We start from the raw sequence: 24,841 nt of genomic DNA, 5'->3' as shown, positions 1-24,841 counted from the left end.
GGTATAACTGGTTCATTATTTCATGTGATTAACTCATCTCAAGTGAACAGAAGGTCTTGCTTTAAAGATAAGAAAATTGGCCTGTGAAGGCTAAGTAACTTGAGCAAGAGGACACAGTTAATAAGAGGTGATAGGGAAACTGATCTAAGTTTTCTAACTCCTGGACATCAGTGTTCTCTTTGCACCTAATGGCCTAAAAGAAACTGTTCAAAAGACACAGAGAAAATGAGACAAAGTACAGTAGAATATGGAGTTTACCTCATGTAAACCAGTCACCATTATTATATCTTGACTGACCTACTGTAATAACCTCCTAACTGTTCCCCTGTTTCTACTCTTGTCTTCTACAATCTATTCTTCTCATAGCAGCCAGAATGATTTAAAAATAAATACTCATAGCAGCCAGAATGATTTAAAAATAAATAACGTCAGATCATTTTCTGATTATCTCCCACCTCCCTCTACCCCAGTGACTTTCCATTGAACTTAGAATGAAAGGCAAAACTTCTTATCTTGATTTGCAAGGGCCTCCCTGGGCTGGCTTTGCCCACCTCTCTGACTTCTGTGTCCTGATGTCATCCAAGCCCTCATTCCCTGGGACCAGTTTTCCTCTGCCTGCTCTCCTCTCCCCCCACATCTTTGTGTTCCTCTCTCCTTCCTATCAGGGCAAGTTTCTATTCAGATGGTACCTCCTCAAAGAGATCTTCCCAGATCATCCAAAATGAGGACCATCTCCCTCATCTCCTTGGTTATCCTCTATCATGTCACCATCTTGACTCTTGACTTGACCTGTAAGCATCTTGTGTATTTGATTATTATCTGTCTCTTGACACCAAAATGTACACTCTACCAGATCCTGATTCCCCTGGGCTCTCCTCAGTACCCAGAAGAGATTCTGACACATAGGTTTTCAACAGATATTTCTGAATGAATAAATCTCCATTTCAAGTTGTCCTTAGGCAAGTTAAAGCCTTATTTTATTCCTTAAATTAATTTTCCTCCTTTCCTGATTCTTCTCATATACTTTTTATTTTATAATACTTTTGTGGGGGGGGGGCATGGTAAGACCAGGAAAGTCCCTTGCAATTTGAGCCTTGCAATTTGAGAGGTGGCTTTTGGCAGACTGACGTGGGGCTGGCAGAGCCTTGTGGATAAGCAATATTACTGAGAGGAATCACACTGTGGAAATTTACATAAGCAGATGACAGTCCTGAGTGTGGTCTTACCACCTGGATTGGGAGTCACCCATTGTTTAGGCAGCCTTTCTTGGCCTGTTAGGCCAGGATGTTAGAGCTGGCTATGGTCTTCCATCTTGACAGGTGTCTCTTTTCTTTTTTCTTTTTTTTCGCCAAGTCTTTCTTATGTGGTCCATGTTGGATCATGTTGGACATCAAGCAACAAATAAAGAAGCAAGGCAGTTTCAGATAGTATGTGTTCTGAAGAAAACAAAACAAATACTGGGGTGGAGAGTGACTGGGTGGGCATGGTGGAGGCATGTTTCAGAGGTGTTAGTCATGGAAGGCCTTGCTGAGAAGATGATTTGAATGTTGAGAAGAGTGAGTCCTGTGGGCGGAGCAAAGCCACAGGAGCAAAAGCCAAAGCCCTGGGAAGGAAATGAGCTTGATGTGTCTTGATGGAAGGAAGGGAGGAAGGAAGGAAGGAGGGAAGGAAGGGAGGAAGGAAGGAAGCCAGGGTGGTTGGAAAATAATGAGATGAGAGAGAGGTACGTGGTGAGACCAGAGAGGTAGGAAGGAAAAAGAAACTGTGGGGCCTGCAGATCCTAGAATTTTCTTACTAATTTACATTGAATAGACCACCAATCTTCTTGGCCAGTGGACTGGAATATCCATGGAAATACAGGCTCTATGTCAATGAGAATGTCCTTTGTTGTATTCACTGCTATTTCCAGCATCCTGCATGTTGCCTGGCACATAGTAAGAACTTTTTAAGTGTCTGTCAATGAATGAATGATGTAAAAGCCAAAATCTTATTTTATGGAGCTCAACTCTCAGTTCCGTATCAGTCCTGATGTGCCAGGACCCTCAGAGAAAAGGAAAGCTGACAGGGATACCTGCCACTCCGTCTCTGGTGGGCCATGAATGTGAGGACATAGAGAGGATGGGTTTTGAGTTCTGCATGACTCTAAGTCATTCAGATTTTCATCTGATCATTGCTTCAGCCCCTACCTTTGTAAATTTTGGATGCTTCTCTTCAGGGAGTTTATGGAGACCCCCCCAAAATTCCTTCCTGCCCCTACACCTGTTCCTTTTTCTTTCTAGAAGCAGCTTTGAAGTAATAAGAATACTTTTTTTCCTATAGCACACTTTTGTTAGGAGCTCCTTCTAAACTACATGGAGCACCTTGAAAAAGAGGTGCCATATAAATATATTTGAGTCACTGAAGCCATAATTATTGGCAACAGGGACCTCCTGTGTGAAAACAAAAACCAAAGCATACTTTCAAAATTCAAAATTCAAGACATGGACTTAACAAGAGCAATATAATTAATTTCATTGTTATTTATTCAGTTCCTATTTTCTCTCTACTTAGTCATTTCCAACATTCTGGAGAGCCAAGATGGCAAGTGAAGTTACACCACTACATCCTGTGTCGTGCCTGACTTGCCCAATTGCCAATGACACAAGGTAAACCATCTCTCCTCAAGCTCTGTCTTACTGAGGCAGAGAATGGGAATACAGGATTTTTCACTCTTTATTTCTGTCCCATGATTTTTTTATACAGTCTAAAATTGTGTTAATTTATAGGAGTCTGGGAGAAAATAAATGTGAGATACAGCTTGAGTTTTCTTTACTGAGACATCCAAGAAGTAGAACCTAACACAATGTACCAATGACACATTTGATAGAGAGTTGATTTGTTTAAGAAGTTCATCATTCTCTTATTTTGTTGCAACAAATCTTTAACCCATAAACAGTAGTGGGCACTTTGTTGCATTGGGGATACAAAAATGAATCAAACTTACTACCCTTCATGAAGTCACAGGCAGTTAGGGGTTATTTATTGAAAGGACATTTTAAAATGAAGTTTCCTTTTATAAAAGAGTCCCACAGACTGGACACCAAGAATGTATAGTATTATAATGAAAAGAAGTGGTTTTTGGGTCTTTGATGTTAAAAAGAAGAAAAAGAGAGAGCTGCCCCCTCCCCTATAGTAAATTGAATCCAGCAACAAGCAATATATTCTTTGGAGTAAGTTTAAAATGGGTTCACTGTCTGGCTTCAAAACATAATAACTTTGTAACCTTAGAAAAGTTACTTAAACTTTCTGAACCATGATTTTCATGTGTGAATAATGTGGATAATAAAGTTTATCTACCTTGCAAACTTTTATGAGGGTTTGAGATAACTCTAACTTTGCATACCTGCCACATAGCAGATTCTCAATTAAATGCTAGCTATCATCAGCATCAGTATTATTCTGTTACATTTTAAAATATTATTTACTCTTTAGTTTTGTTAGCAAATCCTTAGGTAAAACAACTTTCCTTTTCATTTATTCCAAAATCTATAATATTGGAAAAGGATTGCAGCTGTGAAAAATGTCAGCAATTTTAATCATATGAATAATATACGTGTTACATTCATGACATTCATTTCTTAGTTATATTCCAAATCATGACTCAGAGTTCATAAAATTTAGTTAACATTATTATATCAATCAATAGTCAAAAAATAAAACTTCTCATCACTAGAAAATTGGTTAACAAAAAAGGGTTCATAGTCTATTTCTGTTTTCCTCAAACATAAACTTCACATATCTTATGGCTTGTAGGTCACATCTCCTCTAAATAGCCAGAATAAAACTAGCTGGATACTTTGCAGGGGTTCCCAAACCTGGCTATGCACTTGACTCACCTGTAAAGTTTTCCTTTAAAAATGCATACTTATAGCTCTAACCTCAGATTTTTACATCAGAGTTTTTATGACTGAGCTCCAAAAATCTTTATTTTTAAGAAGTTCCACTACTTGATTCTCATGGCAGACAGACTTTAAAATGATCCCTGATTATCTCCTCCTCCTTGTATTCATGCCTTCTGTCATCCCCTCCTCTAGGGCATGGATACGAACTGTGACTTGCTTCTAACCATCAGCATGCCCCAAAGGTGTTGAGTTATAACCTTCATGATATCTTACAAAAGGTTATAACTTTGCTTTAGCCACTGGTCTATATCCCTTGCTGCTTTGATGAAGAAAGCTGCCATGTTGTGAAATGGCCTATGGAAATGTCCACAAGGCCTTTGGCCAACAGCCAGTAATGTTGAGACCTTAAGTCCAACAACCCACAAGGAATTAAATCCTGCCAACAATCATGGGAGCTTGGAAGCAGACCAGTCCCCAGTTGAGCCTCCAGATAGGACCCACCCCTGGCTGACACCTTGATTGTAGCCTTATGGAGAATTCAGCTAATCCATGCCCAGACTTCTGACCCACAAAAACTGGGAGACAATAAATGTGTGTTGCTTAAGCAGCTAAGTTGGTGGTAATATTGTTAGGTAGCAGTAGATAACCAATAAAATTTTGAAATATAGTCAGGGTTGGGAACCAGTACTTTAAAGCTTGGTTAGAGCAGAAGTAAGCTTGGTGTGTTTTTCCACTAATTTTTAATGACTATACATTAATTCTTATGGTGTTGATAATGATTTATGATGATGATGGATTTTTATAAATATCCTTCGGGTTTTCCTTGAAGATTGGCAGTGGCACAACTCTGACAGATTTAGTTTCTGGACTCAATTTCTTGACCCAATGGAAAAGCCACAACTAAACTAGGCCCTAAAATTTCAGTAGACTTTTCTCCTCCTCTCCAATGAACATGAGGCTAGTCTTTTGGAATCTGGAATCTCCCAAAAGCCTATGGATAAGATAAAGCGAACCCAGATTTCCTATGAATTTGGCTAGGAATGAGACAAATCATTGGATAGCAGGGAGTCTCCAAAGAAAAATAATCTTGTTATCATCAGAGAAAACTCAATCATGTGGAAGCTAAAAGCCATATTTGATTATTAATATTTAGTATCATGCTATTATTAACACAACTAAGTAATATTGATCTGATTTCATGTAACCACTTGTCATCTTAATTAAAGTTAATACTGATGATCACTTGGCTGATTCAGAGTTCTTAAAGTCCTAATATTTTCATTATTATTCCCATTTTGGAAATGAAGAGTCTGTGATTCAAAGGGGTTAAAATAGTTTCCATTAGACTAACGAATAGCAGCTCAGAATCAAGATAAGGAGGCAGTTTCATCGATGCTTATCCAGTGCTCTTTCCCCACTAGATGGTCTCTGTCTTTGATTGTTTCACCACACAGTTAAGTCAGTTCCTTATTGCTTGGGATGTAATGAATTATAAAATGTAGTCCACAGTGAATGGATGGTATAATTTGCTTTAACATAAGTAGCCACAATTTGTTTACTTTAGAGACTATATTCAGAAAGTTGTTATTCAAATATTACATGAAACTAAAAACTATATAAATATACATGCACGTGAAGAGCTTATTGTTTTGACCTCTGTGTTTACCATTATTTACTAATGACAAATATATTTTCTTAAGCAGCTAGAAAGCAATACAAGTCTTTTGAGCTCTCTGACTCAACGTAGCTAAAAAAATGAGTTCTAAGAAAGTTTCCAAAGCCCTGAATGATGTTAGAGTCTGGCCCTTTTATGATCAAGTGATCTTTTCAGCTTTAATGGGAAAAATAAATCATTGTTAAAAGATAATCTTGTCACATGGAAGCCAGAAAGGTGCAATATCAATGATTCAACTTTCCCAAAACTGCCCTGTGGAATGGGATAAAGCAAGTAACACAGTTTGTTTTGTTGTTGCTGTGGTTGGCAGTGAGAGGAAAGTAAGCTTAAGGAAATACCTCGTTTTAAAAATAATAAGAGGGCAATATAAACTCACTTAATAGAAAAATGAATGGACTTGATGCAAGGTCTATTTTATGAGAACAGAACTAGAAGTTTTGAAATCCTTTTCCAGATCTTTTTCTGTTTCATACAATTGCTTATTTCATGGTGAAACTGCCAATTGTTCACATTCTTTCTCGCTTTCCTCTTCATTTATTCAGTTTTTGATGCTACAAATAATATGAAAAGCACTGGGATAGCTACTGAAGTTAATGCTTTGCTTTCTTTGCTTTGTGGTACAAATCTATAAAAAAGTAGTTTAGATATAGTTGGCAACACAAAATTGTTTCTCTAATGGTTTATTTTCAATGGAGCTTATTCTTAGTATGTTCAAAATAAGCAAGTTCATCTCTTTAAGCCAATATTTAATTTGGATCATTATGTCAATAAGATCTGGATGAATAAAGGTATGCAAAGTACAAGACTGTAAATTAATGGGAAAAAATCCTCTTCCATTTTAAAATAACACACACACAATCGTATGAACACACACGTACACACACCCACATACCCAATTAAGATTCTTGGCCATGTAGATTTATGGCATTTATATATTTTGTTCCTCCGGGTGTGAAAAAGTGAAGGAGGGTGTCCCTAAGAATGTTCCTTTAAATTATTTTTCTATATATGGAAAACATGTCTAAAATCCTGGTAAGAAGTAACTTCCTCCAGTTCAGAGAAATGCTTAGAGGGAATATTTTTTACTGTGTACTAAGAAACACCAGTTTGGAAAATTCCCAGTCAGTTCTTCTTTTAGTGCCCCATAGTCCTCCCATTGGCTTATGGGCTTGGGAAGCTTCATAGTTAATATCTTCCAAAAAGGATGCCAGTCTTCCTTGTCCCTTTTTTAAAGGGTGAAAGAGAACATCTAAGTAATACCAAAGAGAGTCTGAACTGAATTTGGAGTTTGAACAATAAGCTAGATGGGCAGCTCAAAGCAGAATTTTGATGTCAGAAGGAGGGGGAATTCAGACTGGTGGGACTTCTAAGACCCACTGTCAAAAAGTTCTCAAGACAGTTATGCAGCATCCTCAGTGCTAAAGTCTGTCCTTTGTAAAAGTACCCCACACAAGAAAACCATCACGTCACAGATCATCCCAAAGAATTGACGCGGTCTCACAGGCTGATGACAAGTTGACATCTGAGGTCATAGACTAGTTTTCTTTGGGGATGCCCTCATAGAATGGAAGGGCAGCATCAGCAAAATGCCACTGAAAGCTGTCACCAAAGACAACAAACAAGGCAGAGCACTGCTCAGTAATGCGGCAGCAGCCCAGTAAATCTAGAGTCTTCAATGCCTCTCCTGAAGGTTGCAACAGAATATTGTGTTAAAGTAGTTTGTTGGTCCAAGCATAGATACATGAAGCCCTACAGAGAATGGTAGCGCCTGGCTTCTTCCTAACTATGGCAGCATTTGGTGTTTTCCCAGGCATTTCTCTTTCTTGAAAAGTTTTAGCCAAACTCCTATGACAGTACTTGTCACTTACAGAAAACAGAAAGAAAGTCACTAACAACTGGGTACAACATGAAAAGACTGAGCTCCACTTTTGTAAGGAGGTAATCAACAATCAGTGAATGGGAAATGTCAAATCAGGCAGTGGTTTTTAGCACAGGCTCTGAGACAGAGAGACCTGTGATCTAGTCCTAGCTCTTTCACTTATTGCTTTATGACCTTAGGACATTATTTAACATTTCTGAGCCTCAGTTTCCTCAATTTTAAAATGGGAGCAGTAATAGAACACATTCTATGGGATAGCAGAAAGGATTAAATTAAATGATATAAGTAAAGCACTTGGTACAGTGCCTGGCACATAATAAATTATGAAAACATGTTAGCTACTTTTACAATAATAATTATTACCATCTTCATTACTAGTTATAATTAAGAAATACTTTTCAAAAGTGATCACTTTGAATTTAACTTGCATGCCATCTGATCTGGAAGTATAATAAGGGTATCCAATTCCTACTGATTTAGTGAGTCAAACAGAAAACCAAAACAAATTGAATCATTCAACTGGTGTATTTAGAATTGCTGATGATTATAGCATTCAAGAAAGTTAGTGAAATACATAAATTGCAATTAAACTGTTCTTGAAAATTCCCAAAATCAGTTTTCATTTGTCTAGTCCAATGGTGGGTAGGGCTTGTTCATTTTAAAAACGTACGGTTAGAACCTTCTGAAAAGGAAACGTTGTGGAACGTGAACATGGAGGAGATAAAAGGTGTTGATACAAAGAGGGTATGCCAAAACCAGCTATGTTCCATCTCTGAATACAAAAAAAGAATGCATTGCATTCACATATTCCTTTATGCTTTTCAAGGAATTATCACTGCACTGCCACTTCACTGCACACACACGCACACATACACACACAGCGGGGAGACCACAATGTACACACTCAGTCTCTTTGTATCCAGCACTGATTCTCTCCCATATCAGCTCTGCTGTCAGCAACCAGCATGCAGATGGAGGGGAAGGTATGGTGTTAGAACAAATGCTATAGGTCCACTCCTGAAAATTTCATTCACAGGATAATCTGATTAGCAAAATTTGAGAGAGGATGGTATATGCATATCTTTTATCATCTAATTCAAAACAACTCCACAACACAGCTTGGACAAAATACTAGTATCAAAGGTTCTAATATAGCATAATTTGTGTTGAGTGTGTTTCATTCTGACAGTGGTATAACCCAGGGAGACAGTTTACTGACAATTCTGTGCTACCAGATACCAACTCAGGCCTCTGTCCAGCTTTACATTGTCAACTCTCATGGAAACATGAGCAGTTACACAGCCCCAGAGGATGCTGAAGTTTGGATTGCAAAAGATGAGATGGACAGATTTCATATTTTCACTGCAGATTTTTTTTTTTGCCTTTTCAGACTGCTGAGCATAATTTTTTTTTAAGGCAGGAAATGCAACTAGTGTTTGTTTCTAGCATGGCTTCTGTTTTGAGATTTCTTCTTTGTAGAAGAAATGTGTTGCCCACCTGTCTAGAATCCCAATCAGGATATGGTTTCAGTATGAAATATATTACAAGAATGATTTTAGCTGGTTATAAACAGGAATGGTTATAAAAAGCTGGGGTATTTTAATCCAATTTTTATCCATGGGTGGCAGGGGGACTTTGGTTCAGGCCAGTGGGGCCAATATGAATACATAAGGTAATGTTCAGTTCTGTTTTTTTGCCCAGGAAGGACAGTAATTCTGAAAGACAACAGTGCACATTAGTGAGCAAACACATTCTACGTTATAGAGATGCTCAGAAATAAGAATCATGTGGCCACTGGCCAAAAGCACTGCAGTTAACACTTAAAAGTATGGTTCAACCCAAGTTGAACTGCTGGAGAGGTTAATGATTCTCCATATTAATAATACTTCTCCTATTTGCAACACACACACACACACACACACACACACACACACACTATACAACAGATATTAAGAGCTCCCTGTATGGAGGCTCCAGAGCTACTGGTGGTTAGTGAGGGAAGATATAAGGCTGATTTAAATCCTACCTTCTTAGGTGTACAGAGATTCTTGGAGGAGACACATATTTCAACCAATATCCTCTTTTTTTATTCCAAGACTTTCAAATTTTAATGTTTGTGAAATACAATCACTGAATACATTTGATAAAATTCTCTTTAAAAGATGGCATTAAATCTCTGGGTCTTATAATAGATGGAATTTTAGAAGTTAGATGTGCCTGTACGAATGCAAATTTAACTACCCAGCATAATGGGCACACAGAGAAGGAATCTGACTGAGGGATGCTGCAGGCTCCCTGGAGAAAATTATTTATAATCTGGGCCTTGAAGAATAAGGAGAAATCTAACCAGGCAGGAAGCTTTTGTATGTGGGATGGGAAGGAAAATATAGGAGTATATTGAAAGTAGATGGAAGAGACTATGCAAAGGCATTAAGAAATACAACAGTATGTAAATAAGGAAGTACAGTTAGGAATGTATCCTGAAGGAAATTCAGAGGACCTGCAGTCAGCTAGAAGTAGCTGGGAAGCCAGATTATGAAGACTTTGTGTAAATTCTCCTGAAGGTAATGAGACATCATTGACTTTTTAAGTGAAAGGGAAATTTAGATGTACTGAACAACTACCACGAGTCTGTTACGTTACTAAGGGAATACCACACACTATCTCATTTCATTCTCACAAACATTTCCAAGGCACTTCCATCCTGTTTTTACTGATAAGAAACAGAGCATAAGGGAGTTAAATAAGATGCCAAGGACACAAAGAGAGAGTGTCTGGGTTTTACTCCATGTGTCTAATTCTAAACCTGTGAGCTGTCTGTAACACCATCTCAAGATGTTTTAGTCTTTTTTTTTTTTTCAACATTTCCTAATTTTCATTTTTAAAATTTACTGTCTTTTTTAGAGAAGTTTTAGGTTTACAGAAAAATAGCAAATACAGAGTTCCAATATACTCCCTCTTATGCCTGACCACTCCCCCCAAATTTCCCCTATTAGTAACATCTTGCATTAGGGTAGTACATTTGTTACAATTGATGAGCCAATATTTATAAATTTTTATTAACTAAAGTCCATAGTTTACATTAAGGTTCACTCTTAGTGTTGTATATTATATAGATTTTGACAAATGTATAATGACATATATAATGACATGTATCCACTATTACAATATCAAACAGAATAGTTTCATGGCCCTAAAAATGCCCTGTGCTTATTCTTCCTCCTCTCCCCTCAAATCCTTTGCTATCACTGATCTTTCTACTATCTCCATAGTTTTGCCTTTTCCAAAATGTCATATAGTTGAGACAACAGAGTATATAGCATTTTCAGACTGGCTTCTTTCACATAGCAATATGCATTTAAGTTTCCTCAAAGCCTTTTCATCACTTGACAGCTCATTTCATTTTATCATTGAATAATATTCCATTTTATGGATATTTTATGGTTTGTTTGTCCAGTCACCTATTGAAGGATATCTTGGTTGCTTTCAAATTTTACCAATTACGAATAAAGCTGCTGGAAATATTGTGTGCAGTTTTTTGTGTGGACATAAGTTTTGAACTCATTTGTGTAAGTACCAAGGAGCACAACTGCTGGGTAATAAGGTAAGAATATGCTTATTTTCATAAGAAACTGCTAAGCTATTTTCCGAACTAGCTGTACTATTTTCCATTTCTACCAGCATGAATGAGAGTTCCTGTTGCTCCACATCCTTGTCAGCATTTGGTGCTGTCAGTGTTTTAAATTTTAGCCATTTTAATAGGCTTGTAGTAGTATTTCATAGTTGTTTTAGCTTATAATCCTTTGATGATATTTGTATTTCCTAATTTTTAATTCTTTTACTTACCTATTATATATTTTTCTAACATCTGTGATCTTGACTCTTACATTTTCCACCATTCATTTATTTATTCATTTATCAACATATATTAAGTGTGTATTATATGCCAGTAACATTTTTCAAAGCTAGTTTTTTTCCTTTTATTATTCTCTTCTTCATTTTTAGTTTGTCACATTTCACTTATTTATTTCACACAACATAATAGTTAGTCCCTCTCTTTATTCTATTTACCTCCAAGTAAACTGGCTATCTTTTACTTCTCTGGTAATAATTGTTTAATTTCTTCAAATTTCTCTTTCTCCCTTCAAAGCCTTTATCATTATATATTCATAATACATATGCAGAGAGTGTGAAATATTGTTGGAGATGAAACTACTTGTAAAAAGGTCTGAAGTGAAGAAATCACTTACCTTGGTTGACAATAAATCTTAACTTCTGTATTGTTGCTAGATTGCCACTAACTCGATATATTCCATCAACATCTAGACCTGAAAACAAAAGGGCATGTTTTATATTCACTCATATAAGAACTGAGATGGTAAAAGAAAATAATATTAATAATTATGGGAAGGAAGAAAGTAGTAAATCACCACCAACTATCTCTTCCTCACAGAGAAAACAAATTTCTATGTCATACACCAAGCAATCTTCAATATTTTAATACAAGCAAACTAATCATTAAGTTCAGTAACAGTTAATCATCAACAAACTTGAGTGTAGTTGAACCATAAAAGAGCAGTAGGTAGCATGGGATTTCACAGTATAGTTAAGATTCATTCCCCCAAAAAAGACAGGAATTAAGCTTGGGGTGGAGTAGGGAGAAGAACCTTCATGTATATGTGTATTATTGCCCCTTGTTGGAAAGATAAAGTAACCCAAAGTGCTTGTGAAGTCTTCTTTCCTTAAAATCTCCCTCCCTCCCTTCCTTCCTTTCCTCCCTCTCCTTTACTCCCTTCTCACTTCTCTTCTTACTGTCTCCCTTTCTTCCCTCTCTCCTATTCTTATTCTTATTCTATTCTGTTTTATTCTATTCCTAGGGATTCCAATCCACTTCCATTGTTTCATTCTCTTTTCCTGCAATTACTACAGCATAACATATATTGGTCTGATTATTTGAAACTACAGAATGAAAATTCTACTACGGATGTACAACTACTTTGAAAATCTCTAGTGTATTGTAGGTAATGGGGTGCTCCATTATGGAGGGAAAAATAAAAAGAAATCTTTGACAAGATAGTGACAGTAGTTCCAGATTATTTTAAAACTAGTTATCTATAATTCAAAATAACTTATCCTGGCAGTGGGTTTGGATAATCAACCACTTGTTTTCCACACATTTATTTATATCATCAGGTTATTTCCATGACCCAGTTATCAAAAAGATGAAGAAACAGGAAAATGAAAAGAGAAACATTTATTCAAACACTATTATTGTTGATAAGAAATGTTGATAACATAATTTTAATGTCAGGATTGCATATTCCTTGATGTGTCTAGGCCCTCAAGGAGGCCTGGATGAGATTACCAGTTAATGCAGAGGTCAGTATCTCAGCAGTTTCTCTAGGGAGGTGGTATAGTATCATCATTAAACATCGTAATTCACAATAGATAGTACTAGATAAATTGATAGAAATTATTGTCATAATCTAACAGAATAAAATTTTTGTAAAGCTCTTTACTGACATGAAATGAGCTCCTTTATTGCTTTACCATCTCTGTTTTTAAGTATCAATACTTTATAGTAGGAACATTTCCGCTGCTGTGCAAAATATATCATCAGTAGGTTAGGACAGAATGACATAATGTGTAATACGGATATTAATGGCATAAATCAAAGCCATTATTCACTCAGTTTTAAGACATTAGTTTTTAGAGCAATTTTAAGTTTATATCAAGATTGAAGGGAAGGTACAGAGGTTTCCCACATACCCCTTGCCCCTGCACATGAATAGCCTCTCCCATTATCAACATCCCCCATCAGAGTGATACATTTGTTAAAACTGATGAAAACAACATTGATACAGCTAGAGTCCACAGTTTACATTAGGGTTCAGTCTTGGTGTTGTACATTCTATTGGTTTGGACAAATGTATAATGACTTGTATCCATCATTACAGCATCATACAGAGTATTTTCACTGTGGTTAGGACTCCACGCTCTCACTGTCCAGGTCCCTGGTTCGATCCCTAATTGGGGAACTAAGGCCACAAGCCATGCGGCATGGCCAAAAAAACCCAAAAAGCCCTCTGTGTCCCACCTACTCATCCTCACTATACTCTTCCATGTAATAACTTATATATAATGTCAATAAAATGGAATAGCTATTAACAAATGTATTAATTTGTGTGAGTTTTGTAGTTCTAGAATAGTCTAATAATAAATTAGTGTGTCTCTGTCCCTTCCTGAGAACTATGAATCTGTGAATTTGTGACGAATTGAGATGAGGCTGGAGACCTATTAGTGTGTGGTGAAAATGTCTAAGACACATACATTTACAAAAATCAAATGCATTCTTTTTGTTTTCTGATGCACAAAATAGCTCCATTAATCAAAGGGCACTCCAGTTCATTTTTAAGTACAATGGGCACTCGACAACTTAAATGTGACAATCATCTTAATTAAAACTTTCCTAACGTTTGATTTTTAGTTTCAGTATTAGATCATGCTGGTCTTCAGTTTATGCACATGTGCTCAGAAACTTAATAATTTATCAACTATTTTCTTTTTTTGCTTTGTCATTTAGATAGTGTTTGGTACTTAGCTTTAACCTATGTAATTTAAAATACGTGATAGATTTTTAAAATTTTAAAACTTATGCATTAAAGTAAGTGTGTCCCTTTCAAAGTTCTCCCTCTTGGGGGTATCTGTACTTTTTCTAAACATGTAGTCCTTAGGGAAAACATTTTGAAATTCTTCTCTAAAATGACCTCCAGTGACTCCATATTATCTATAGAAAAATGTTTATTGATGCAAGTTTGGGGCCTTTGGTGATAGTTTTTGGTTTGGAAATAGTCAGAGGTCATTCAGAACCACAAATGGTGAATAAGGTCATCTTCCTTGCCATCACAAAGTCAAACAAAGTTTCACCAAATGAAAGCGTTCACGATTTTCCACAAGTTATCAGTTGCTCTGAAGGAACTTGAGAAAAAGAATATTTTGGAAAATAGAAACATTGATGCAGTATGCAGGTCTACATTTTTCTCAAACAAGAAATCTTAATATATGTTTTTTGTAAAGAATCAGTCAAATTAGCCCTATTTAAAATAATGATTAAAAATGAAATGTCAACAACTATTACAATAAAAAATGAGAAAATTTACCATATATTTCTTTTTAAATTAGTTTTGCTAATTAGTTGGACCTTTATCAAAGGTCAACAGTAAATAAAATTATTTGAATCCCAACAAATTTTTATTACAAATAAGGACCTTACTTAAGCCTCATTTTAATAAGCTTATCTCTTTATAGGTATAAATCAAGTGTATTTTTATTTTGAAGCTAGAACTCTTTCTTTTCTAATATTATTTTACATGTTATTGAAATGCATGTGTTGTCTAGAGTTGTAAACTGAATTTCAATTCATGAAATTCCCTACTATCTAAAAACTTTTTCTCTTATAGAAATTTAAAGTTACAACATAGGAAGTATCCCTTTGATCTTTCATAAATTTCAGTACAAGGTTTTTTGTTTTTTTTTTAAGTTCAGTAATCAAAAACATTTGAAAGAGCAGTATGGGTTAGTTATATTACGTATGAGCAACTGGAAAGCACTATACTGTTCAAACAAAGCAGCCTCGTCCTATATTAATAAACCAATTTTCTTCTGGAATAAAAGAAGGGAGGGCTGGGAATGGAGACGGCGAGGGTAACTCAGACCAGTGTGACCACTGTGGTCGGAGGACTAAGTCACAGTAGAGAAACTGCTTTGTGGCTTACGTTAGAAACCAGAAAGTAAGAAGGAGTAAAGCAAAACACATTAGATGCAATTTGAATCTAACTTGACAGAACTTCCAAGCCCTTTAGATATAGAGATATCAACACCATATATCTTACGAAGGATAACAATCTCTGACATTACTGGCTCCTGCTTTGAATGGCTCATGCTCCCCTGCTATCATACTTTTTAAATTACATAAATAGAGTGAAAATGACAAAGTATATATTAAAAAGGAGGGTATTACATTTTGCAAAATAATCTGGAACACATCAGTGAATTTTAGCAGTTATAAATTACATAGGTACAGTCTTGTAGTTGATTAGCTCTCCCCCGAGTGGCTCACAGAATGGCAAACCCTAAGTCCTGGGAATCGAACCCAAATTAGAATGATTCACATGCCATCCTCTTTTTGCTCCAAGAACTTTGAAAGTCATGCCAAGTCAAACCAATGTAAATTGGTGGATTTGGACATCCTTTTCATGACCACATTATCCTTGCTGGATTGGAAACTACTTATTTTGGAAATATAATTAGACCTCTTATGATTTTTAAATGAGCAATGTCTTCAAGGTATCCATGTTGTGCTTTGGTGAAGTTTGGAGAAAAATCACTGAAGAGGTACTTCTTTTAAGAAAATACCATGACTGAAAATGCTGACAGGAATTTTGCCTGTTATGCTAAAAATACTTTGGGAACACAATGAAACTAAAACATTTTACATTTATTTTTATCAGACCAGCGTTAATGTAATGTTAATGAAAAATTCTCTAAAGAAATTCACATTCACCGAAATGTCTTCTATTTGTTCCTCATCAGCTGACCTTCTTAAGTTTCAAAATAGTGTTTACTGTTGACAGAAATCACTGGGTACTGCTGTAGGGGATTTTCAAAAGTCTTCCCCCCTCTTTTTTTTTTTTTTTTTCTGAAGAAGCTTAGACTAGGATAGACACACAATTAGGAGTTATTAGACCAAATGGTGGTCTAAACCCAGTGGAAAGAATGCAGCTGTCATGTGTAATTCCCACCATAAATCTCAGACACTTTCCAAAAAGAAATCTAAGAGACCAGCACTGTTTCCAGAGTTGACTGACTTATCTGCCAAAATATGGGTAGTTTTCAACAATGCAGAAGAGTCCGTTAAAAATAGCTGCAAACTGCGGATTAGGTAGCATTCCCGGTAGCTCAAATGATGGACAAATCAGGCAGATGTGGAGTTTGAGCCTGGTTGTGAGGTGTGCTCAAAAAGCCTGCTTGTTTTTCTGGAATATAACAAAATGCATCTGAACCTCTGGAGTCTGAAATATGCGCTGGGAATTTTGCACAGTCTCTCTCCTGAGATTTATGGCACTTCCTAATTCCTAGCAGGCCAGAGCTACCGCAAGAAGAGTCATTCTCGCAATGCTTTGGTCTTCTGGCTTCTCCCTCTGGCAAGAACAAATGAGCACACGAACGCCCAGACTGCCCCCAAAGAGTGCTGCACGTTTCTTTCTCTATCCTTCTAAAGGTCCTGCTTGGTTTCAGAGCTGAATATGAGAGGTTTTGGACCATTTCAAATGGCACACATTTCCTCCTTCTTTAAAGTGAAGTGTTTCCAACTTTATATTGCTAACGTATCTGATCACACACTTTGAGTTCAGTGACTGAGAGTACAGGATATAAATGGAAACTCTTTCTAAATTTAATTTCTACTCTGTCTCAATGGCTTGTATTTATCCTGTATCTTTTGCTGGCTCTATTTAATTATTACTAATTCCTTGTGAGATACTCATCTTTAAAGAACAGCTACCTTAGAAAATAGTTGACACAATTCTGATTGTCAAACAAGAAGGATTTTATTCTATAGGAAAACCTTATGACTTTATAATAACCATTTTAAATGGATTTTTTTTTACTATAGAGGCAATATGCTTCCCTGTTAAAAATGAAAATTTAAACCACACAAGATTATACAATGGAAACTAAGTATCTACCTCATCCTGCTGTCCAAATACATTGTTCACAGTTCTGTTTTAGTTCTTTTATCGTTACTCATTTTATGTTAATGTATCACATTTCTGTTTATTAATTTATTAACTTTGGTATTTATTCACTCCCTATCATAAAAAATAAAGAGTCCATAGTTCCTACCACTTATCTATGTACGCTCTCTTTGTTATTATTAGTTACATTTGTCTATTTCTATATCTTAATATATCAAACTACCTCTGTGTATAAAAAAAAATAAGGAACTTAGTGCATTTACTCTTCCTTCCCCTTTCTCTTCTCCCTCATAACTTCCAACTTTATTCTTTATGTTATTATTTCTTATGTTCTCAAAGTTTAGAACATTTTATTCTTTATAAATATTTTTGACTTATCTATGGGTTAATATTAGTCACTATTAAAAAAAGAATGTGATTGGGTTCCACATTAAAATTTTGTTTCACAAAGATCTCCCCAAAGTCAAGGTCTCATGTGTCTTCTTCCATTGTAGGTTCCTTCATTTCCTCAAATTAAGCACTGCCCAACAGAACTTTCTGTAATGGTGGAAATGTTCTATATATTAACTGTCCAGACCAGCTGTCACCAGCCACATGAGGCTGGCTGCTGAACACTTGAAATGTGGTTAACGCAACTGAACGACTGAATTTTTATTTTGTCTTATTTTAAATAACTCAACCACATGTGGCTTATGACCACCATCTTGGACGGTGCAGCTCTAGGTCAGAGTCAACTACTGCTCCTCTCTTGTATTCCACTGTTATTCTTTCTTGGATTTATTTTTTTAAGTGTTCTTTTTTTCACAAAAGTATGTGGTTGGTAAATTTTCTTATTTCTTCCATCTCAATGACTGTTTTAGATAAAAAACAATCTCATATTGTATAGCACAGGGAATTATATTCAGTATTCTGTGACAACCCATAATGGAAAAGAATATGAAAAAGAATATATATCTCTATATGTATATATGTATAACTGAGTCACTTTGCTGTACAGAAGAAATTAACACAACATTGTAAATCAACTATACTTCAATAAAATTTTTTTTAAAAACACTGTTTTCTTTTGCTTCATATTTAAGTGTTGATTTAAGTATTTGAGCTTTATTATTTTTTACTTTTCTAACTTTGAAAAGTAATGTTCCACTATCTTCTAGCAACTAAAGATATCAAGTTGATTCTTAATGTTTTGTAGGTAAATTACTTTTTCGTTCATGATTTTTTAAAAAAAGATTTTCTCTTTGAACTTGTATAAGTAAAATTTCACTCAGATGTATCTACATCTAGGCTCTTTCAACCAGAAAACATTTTCTTGTATTATTTGTTTTATATACCCTTCCCTCTACTGTCTCTTTTCTCTCTATCTAGAATTTCTTTAAGATGGATGTTCAAATATCAGAATACTCCTATGATGAAAGACAAAATTAACTAGAATAAATGATGGTCACGGGTATTTCTGTATTTGTACACATCTTTTTACCCTCAACAGGCTTCAATCTTAAATTGTTAAGCTCAGTGAGGGGTTCCTGCAGGATGAATGGGTGGTGAGTAGATAGTAGGCTAGAGGTCTTCAGTTACCAAGTAAGGAGGACTGATTTTGGGATATGGAATACTTTAACTATTTTGCTTCTCGGCAAAGTTCTCTAATTCTATGCCTGTTGTAGAAGACCTGAGACACTTCATTCTCCACTGCTTTCCTTCTTAGATGCCAGCATCCTCTTATTTGTCCTTGTAGAACCTATTCTCATGCGAGGACTTCCTTGATGCAAGGTAAATGGAGAGGGACCCAGCTCTCCCACGTGTTAGATCCAATATTTGGTGCATTACTTTACTTACTGCCCTCTTGCCAATTTTTGCTCGTTTTATTTGTCAACTCTAAGCTTGGATAATCTCTAGGACATCCCTGGGAAGAACTGTGCCTAATTATAGTGTCTGAGAATGGTGTTTCTTTTGCTCTAATATCTTCACTTGTTTGATCCCATCTGTTTTCTGTCTTCCTGGAATTTCTATTTCTGGTCTGCTGATGGTACCTTTTCTGTTTTCAGCACCACTTTTTTTTTTCTTTTCCAACATATCTTTTCTATTATATCATTGGGATATTTTTGAGGAAGGAGAATCAGACATGTTTTTTTCAGTCTGCCAACTTAATGAGGGGGGGCCTGAGTTGTTTTTCATAAAGAGAGACTTTTTAATGTTGAAAACAAAAGTTTCACGGGATTGTAAAGATACTGCTATATAATAATTTTCTTTTCAGTAATAACCTATAGGATATAAATGATTCATGTGAGATAAATTATGAATATTTAAAACACTTATTATGTGAATCCAAATCTAATGCTGGCAGAATTTGTTCATACAGAGTCCAGGATCAGTATACCCCTCATTTTTTCCCCTCACTCCTGTCCTTTTCTTTGTCTTCAGAAGTTCCTATTGTCATTAATGCTTTTTCCAGTGTTCCCTTTATTACTGAGATTGTTTTATTTTTCTCTTCCATTTGTTTCATGAGCCCTTTCTTTTTAATTTTTATCTTATTTTGATGTTTTTCCTATCTTCCTTTTCCTACTTCCTTATTCTCTGCAATAAATTCTTGTTTCATGGAGACAATTGTTGCAGTAAGTTTTTCTTTTTCTTTTTAATATCATAACAAAATACTTTTCTTCAATTTTCCTTTACATTTTGTTTGTTTGTTTGATTTTGGTAGCATTTTAGGTTACTCATTTCTGAACGAAGTAAGTTTTTCATCTACCAGATATTTTATAGTATATTCATATGGAAAAGAAGAATTTTGTTTTCTTAAGACATGGAAGAACCAAGTATTTGTTGATAAATTTTAAAAAAAATGTTAGACTTTAAATAGGTCACCAAGAGAAGGGTACTTTTTTTTTCCCCCCTGAGAAAACTGCTTAGAAACTGTGATGCTAATAAATGAACCATTATTTTATATTGTTTATGTAGCCTACTTTGTAGATAGGAGCAAATTCCAGACTACAATTAAATACCCTAAAATTGAAATTGCAAAGTAAATGAAACAATATATGAGACTAAAGACAAAATGATACCAAACACGAAGAATCTTGGCTCAGAAGGAAGGATGTTGATTTCCCCTTCAAGGACTTTTCATTGAACACTTGGGTGGTTAGGATCATTACCAAATATTCCCCACCCAACCTCCCCATTTGTTTAAGCTATTACACTAGGAAATAAAATTGTTAAGGGTCCTAGCAAAAAATTCTTTATCTATCTATCTATCTACCTACCTATTTATCAAGTCATATTCACTATTCTATGCAGTCCTAACATCTTAAGCAGCCTGGGAAGACAAACTTAAAATTGGAAGAGGAAAAGGACAAAATATCCTGAGTGTTAATGGTGTTACTGATCCTATTTCTACTGGGCTGTATCGTACCACTTATGCCTTGAAAAGATCTACAACACTAGTACTTAGGGATTGTGTATGGGGGGAAGAGCTGGCTATCTTACTTTTCACTATTATTGAATATTCTTGTAAAGAGTTACATTGCTGGAAAATAATTGTTTAAACTCAGCTGAGAATTTGAGGCCTATGAGTATGAGCCTGAAGGATGGTAGAAATAAACATAATTTACAGAATTATACCAATCTTAAGACTTGAATAATATTGGAAATAAACTCAAAGTAAGAAGAACCTCAGAGAGAGCTTGAGTATGCTTGTGAAATTTGACTAGGAATCCTAATCTCTTTGATTTGATAAGACTAAAGATAAGCACCTGGAATGATTTCTGGAAAGTGGAAAACAAAGTACCTAGAAATAGTCTTTAATAAATTCTCTTACATGTTTCTTTCTTTTAAATATTAGTCTTGAAGACAAATATTGGTGAATGATTCTAAGTATCATTAAGTGAGAGCACTTGTCTTGAAGGAAAATCTCATGTGTCTGGAAGATATTGAAGTTGGAGGTTGTATTTAGTTCATCTCCTATCGTTCTCTGAGTTTCTTGCAGGTTTGAGTTCTATTGTTATGTTATGCTGTGATCATGCTGATGTAAATAAATCATTCTTTTGGTATTGTGACTTGCTCAGTGTTTCTTTAAAATAAATAGGAGTCATATGAATAAACAGTCTAATTTGGTCAGCCATTATCATCTGGTAGTTTGCAAGTAAACATGCCAGCATAACCTAAGGTCCAGACAGGAGTGGATGGCCACAGCAGGTTTATGGATAGAAAACTAGTTGCCTGACGATGCCATTCCTAAGGAAAGCTTGAGGCCTAGGGAAGAGTAATCTGTAGACTATGCCCGTGTATACTTTTTTTCTTTTTAAAATTCTAGCAACAAACTCTCTCATAAGTTAAAGATATACAATAAAAGACTTACCAACACAAACAAGAAGAAAACACTTAAAAATTGCCCCTTTTGTGATGAAGTCATTATAGTTATATAAAGTCTAGACTTTGATCCCATCATACTTGAAATCGATATTGATCTAAAATTTATAAATTTACTCTCATTCTTTTCAATCCCTCCACCTCTATTTTTTTAAACATCTAAACAAAGTGACCTCATTGTTTTCCATTGGACTTTTTTTTTAAACATTGGCTGGGATGATTGAGATTCAGGAATGTGGGAAAATGGATTCCCAAACCACGTCCCCTCCCCTTTCATTCTGAACTGTAATTTTTGGCTTGGCTTGAATCACAGTCATCACATTTCAGCCTGAATCTCTCTGTAAAGTGATCTTTCTTAAACATTTCTCTCACTCATCAAGGGATCAGAAACAAAGCCATTCTAGCCTTTCAGCAAAACACTTACAAGCAGCTTTTACAGAGAAGTTGCAAGAGCTAAATTTCCTCTAAAATTGTTTGAAAAGTGAACATTTTCAGTGCCTTGTTGCCCTTTTTGTGAATCTTGTCATCTGTATGCCATGAGCTCCAGCAGCTATTTTAATCTGTTTTTGTTTGCAATCCATTTGGTGTCCACCCAAGGAAATGCAGGTGATTCTAATTAACTTATTGCTGAAGACGTAGGAAAAAATATCTCAATTGTGTTGCAAAGAATTATACACTTAAAACTTTTCTTCTATTATGTGTAACATATTATTAATGAAAATGATTATATGAATATATTTACCACCTAATTCATTGCTGTTCACTTGTATAAATCAATGAGGCTTATGGCACAGGAGAAAGCCACACACATACAAATACACAGACACAATACAGACCCCAAGAATGCTTGCCAACTTTTACTTAACAAGAGTAGCAACTTAAAAATAACATTATTTTTACTTTGTGCAGCATAGTTTAATATCTGAAATAACTCTGTTCCAATAAAAACCTATTGAAATACTCTTAGGCCTAACTCTGCCCTGAGGTAAAAGTGATTAATTGAAAGATTTTGGCAGATCTCCGCTCACCACCAGGGCAGTTTAATTTAGAACACATTCAACCATTTCTCAGTGTCTTCGTGTTGGTGGAGCATAACTTTTGATCTTCTTTGGGGAGGTGCCTCTAATTCAGACCCTTTGGCTAGCCACTTCCTGGAGGGTTTTGATGGCTTGGCTCTGCTAAGCATTCAGGTGAGAGAGAGAGAGCCCATTCTGGCTGCTGCTTCTAGAGTGGGTCAGGGAAGCTGAATTCCATTCACAAAGGCAAAACAGTCTACAAACCTGTTTAATCCTATCAATACCCACAAGTCCTGTTTAGATCACAGACAAGATGGTTCTTTTCAACTTCTTAATGCTCTCCCAAACTTCTGAGAAATTCTGTGTCATTAGACTCCTTCCTAGTCAAAGAATATGCTCCTAACCATGACAATGGATGAGACTAAAAAGACTGAACTTCCTTTTCTCAAGAAACATAAGATTATTGTTTTCTTTTTGAGAATACAGGATAAACTGCTGAGTAGGTATTGTTAATACTTCTGCTAAACAGAAACATGGGGCTAGTGCATAATCCTCCCTATTTGGCAGAGGGACCTGTGCTAGACTGTGGTTAAATGGAAGGACAGAAAAATTTCAATACATTCTAGATGGAAAGACCTTGAGTTGGTAAACTCCAACTGTCTATGCAATATTGCATATAATTTTATTATTTTTATTATTTAATAGACAATAGACAATTGTCTATTGTCTATTAACGAATATTGATTAAGCACTTACTATGTAGCAAAAGTGTGCTAGGCACTTGGAATACAGCAAAGAACAAAGAGTACACAGTCCAGATGTAATGGAGCCACAGAACCGGCATCTTCCGAAGCAACAATGCATTAGTGACATGAATTAGTCATGCATCAGTGACAATGGCACCTGCAATCTCTAATACTTTTACATATATGACACATCCAAGCAATACACTCAGGTTGGTATATAAGCTCTGTAGTCAACTTTAGAAGGAAACACCATCATGATATATATTCAATTTCACATTATATCCTAAAACTGTTAAGTTTCATATGTGTGTATATATATGTTTCATGTAAAATATGTAGGCATATATATATATATATATATATATATATATATATATATATAAAACTTTTGTGAACAAATGATATTTATTACCGAAGTATTATGTCATAGATTACATTTCTTTCTTACGATGTGGGTGTGTGTTCCAAAGGGCTCATTTGAAAAAGATTGGGAGATTATCCTAAATCTACCATGTCCTTGAATGTTCTATTTTATACCTCTAATTTAGCTGAAAGATGCTTTCAGACCCATGATATCAGATTCCAAATCTTTAGGTGACACAGTAAAAATCTCAAAATTTAAGTATTTCACAAATTACTGGACAAATCACACCCAGGTTTGGAGATATAAATATAAGTCACTGGAAGAGATAAAAAGACAATCATTTCCCCTAATTAGAAGGTCTAAGTATACCTGGACAATTTAAACCATTGATTTTAAGACTTCTACAGAATGGAATATATAGATAAATGCTCAGAGCTATCACTGAGGTTGGCTTTTTAAATTTCTATTATCATATTATAAGCAGAAAGATTAGGGGAAGACTTCTTTTAGTGGTGTAAGAGAGACCTATCTGCTCAGCTTCATTTTTGACTACTTGAGGACTGTTAACTATCTAGCAAACAATTGCACAGACTCTAGTTGCTCAAAACATTACATTACTTGTTGCTTAAAAAAAGGCATTCCAGGGCTTCCCTGGTGGCGCAGTGGTTAGGAATCCGCCTGCCAATGCAGGGGACACGGGTTCGAGCCCTGGTCTGGGAAGATCCCACATGCCGCGGAGCGGCTAGGCCCGTGAGCCACAACTACTGAGCCTGCGCGTCTGGAGCCTGTGCTCCGCAACGGGAGAGGCCGCGACAGTGAGAGGCCCGCGCACCGCGATGAAGAGTGGCCCCCGCTCACCGCAACTGGAGAAAGCCCTCACACAGAAACGAAGACCCAACACAGCCAAAAATAAATAAATAAATAAATAAATAATAATAAAAAAAGGCATTCCAGTACCAATTGTTCTCTTTTTAAACTCATTAGCACTAGTGTAATACAAACCAGATTTCTTGCTTCTGAATGATTTTGTCACTTGGGTCTACATCAAAAGTCTTACTGAAATATTTGTGTGTGTATACATAGACACACATATTTAACATCTATCATTAGATATTTAGCATCTATCACTTCTTTCTGACCTGTTGTCATGGAAAGAAGGTATA

General features: G+C 35.7%; 1 protein-coding gene across 1 annotated transcript in view; it reads right to left on the bottom strand.

The window, feature by feature from the left end:
• ARHGAP15 (Rho GTPase activating protein 15) overlaps positions 1 to 24,841 on the bottom strand; it is a 609,009-nt gene that overhangs the window by 182,088 nt on the left and 402,080 nt on the right. The window contains exon 11 of the mRNA XM_059927125.1: positions 11,686 to 11,763. Within this exon, the coding sequence (XP_059783108.1) occupies positions 11,686 to 11,763 (78 nt within the window). The remainder of the gene's footprint in view (positions 1 to 11,685; positions 11,764 to 24,841) is intronic.

This window comes from Balaenoptera ricei, chromosome 7, assembly GCF_028023285.1.
Source record: "Balaenoptera ricei isolate mBalRic1 chromosome 7, mBalRic1.hap2, whole genome shotgun sequence".
In the NCBI taxonomy this organism is placed as follows: domain Eukaryota; kingdom Metazoa; phylum Chordata; class Mammalia; order Artiodactyla; family Balaenopteridae; genus Balaenoptera; species Balaenoptera ricei.
The sequence above is the reverse complement of the archived record's forward strand: the minus strand, read 5'-3'. Positions and strand labels throughout refer to the sequence as shown.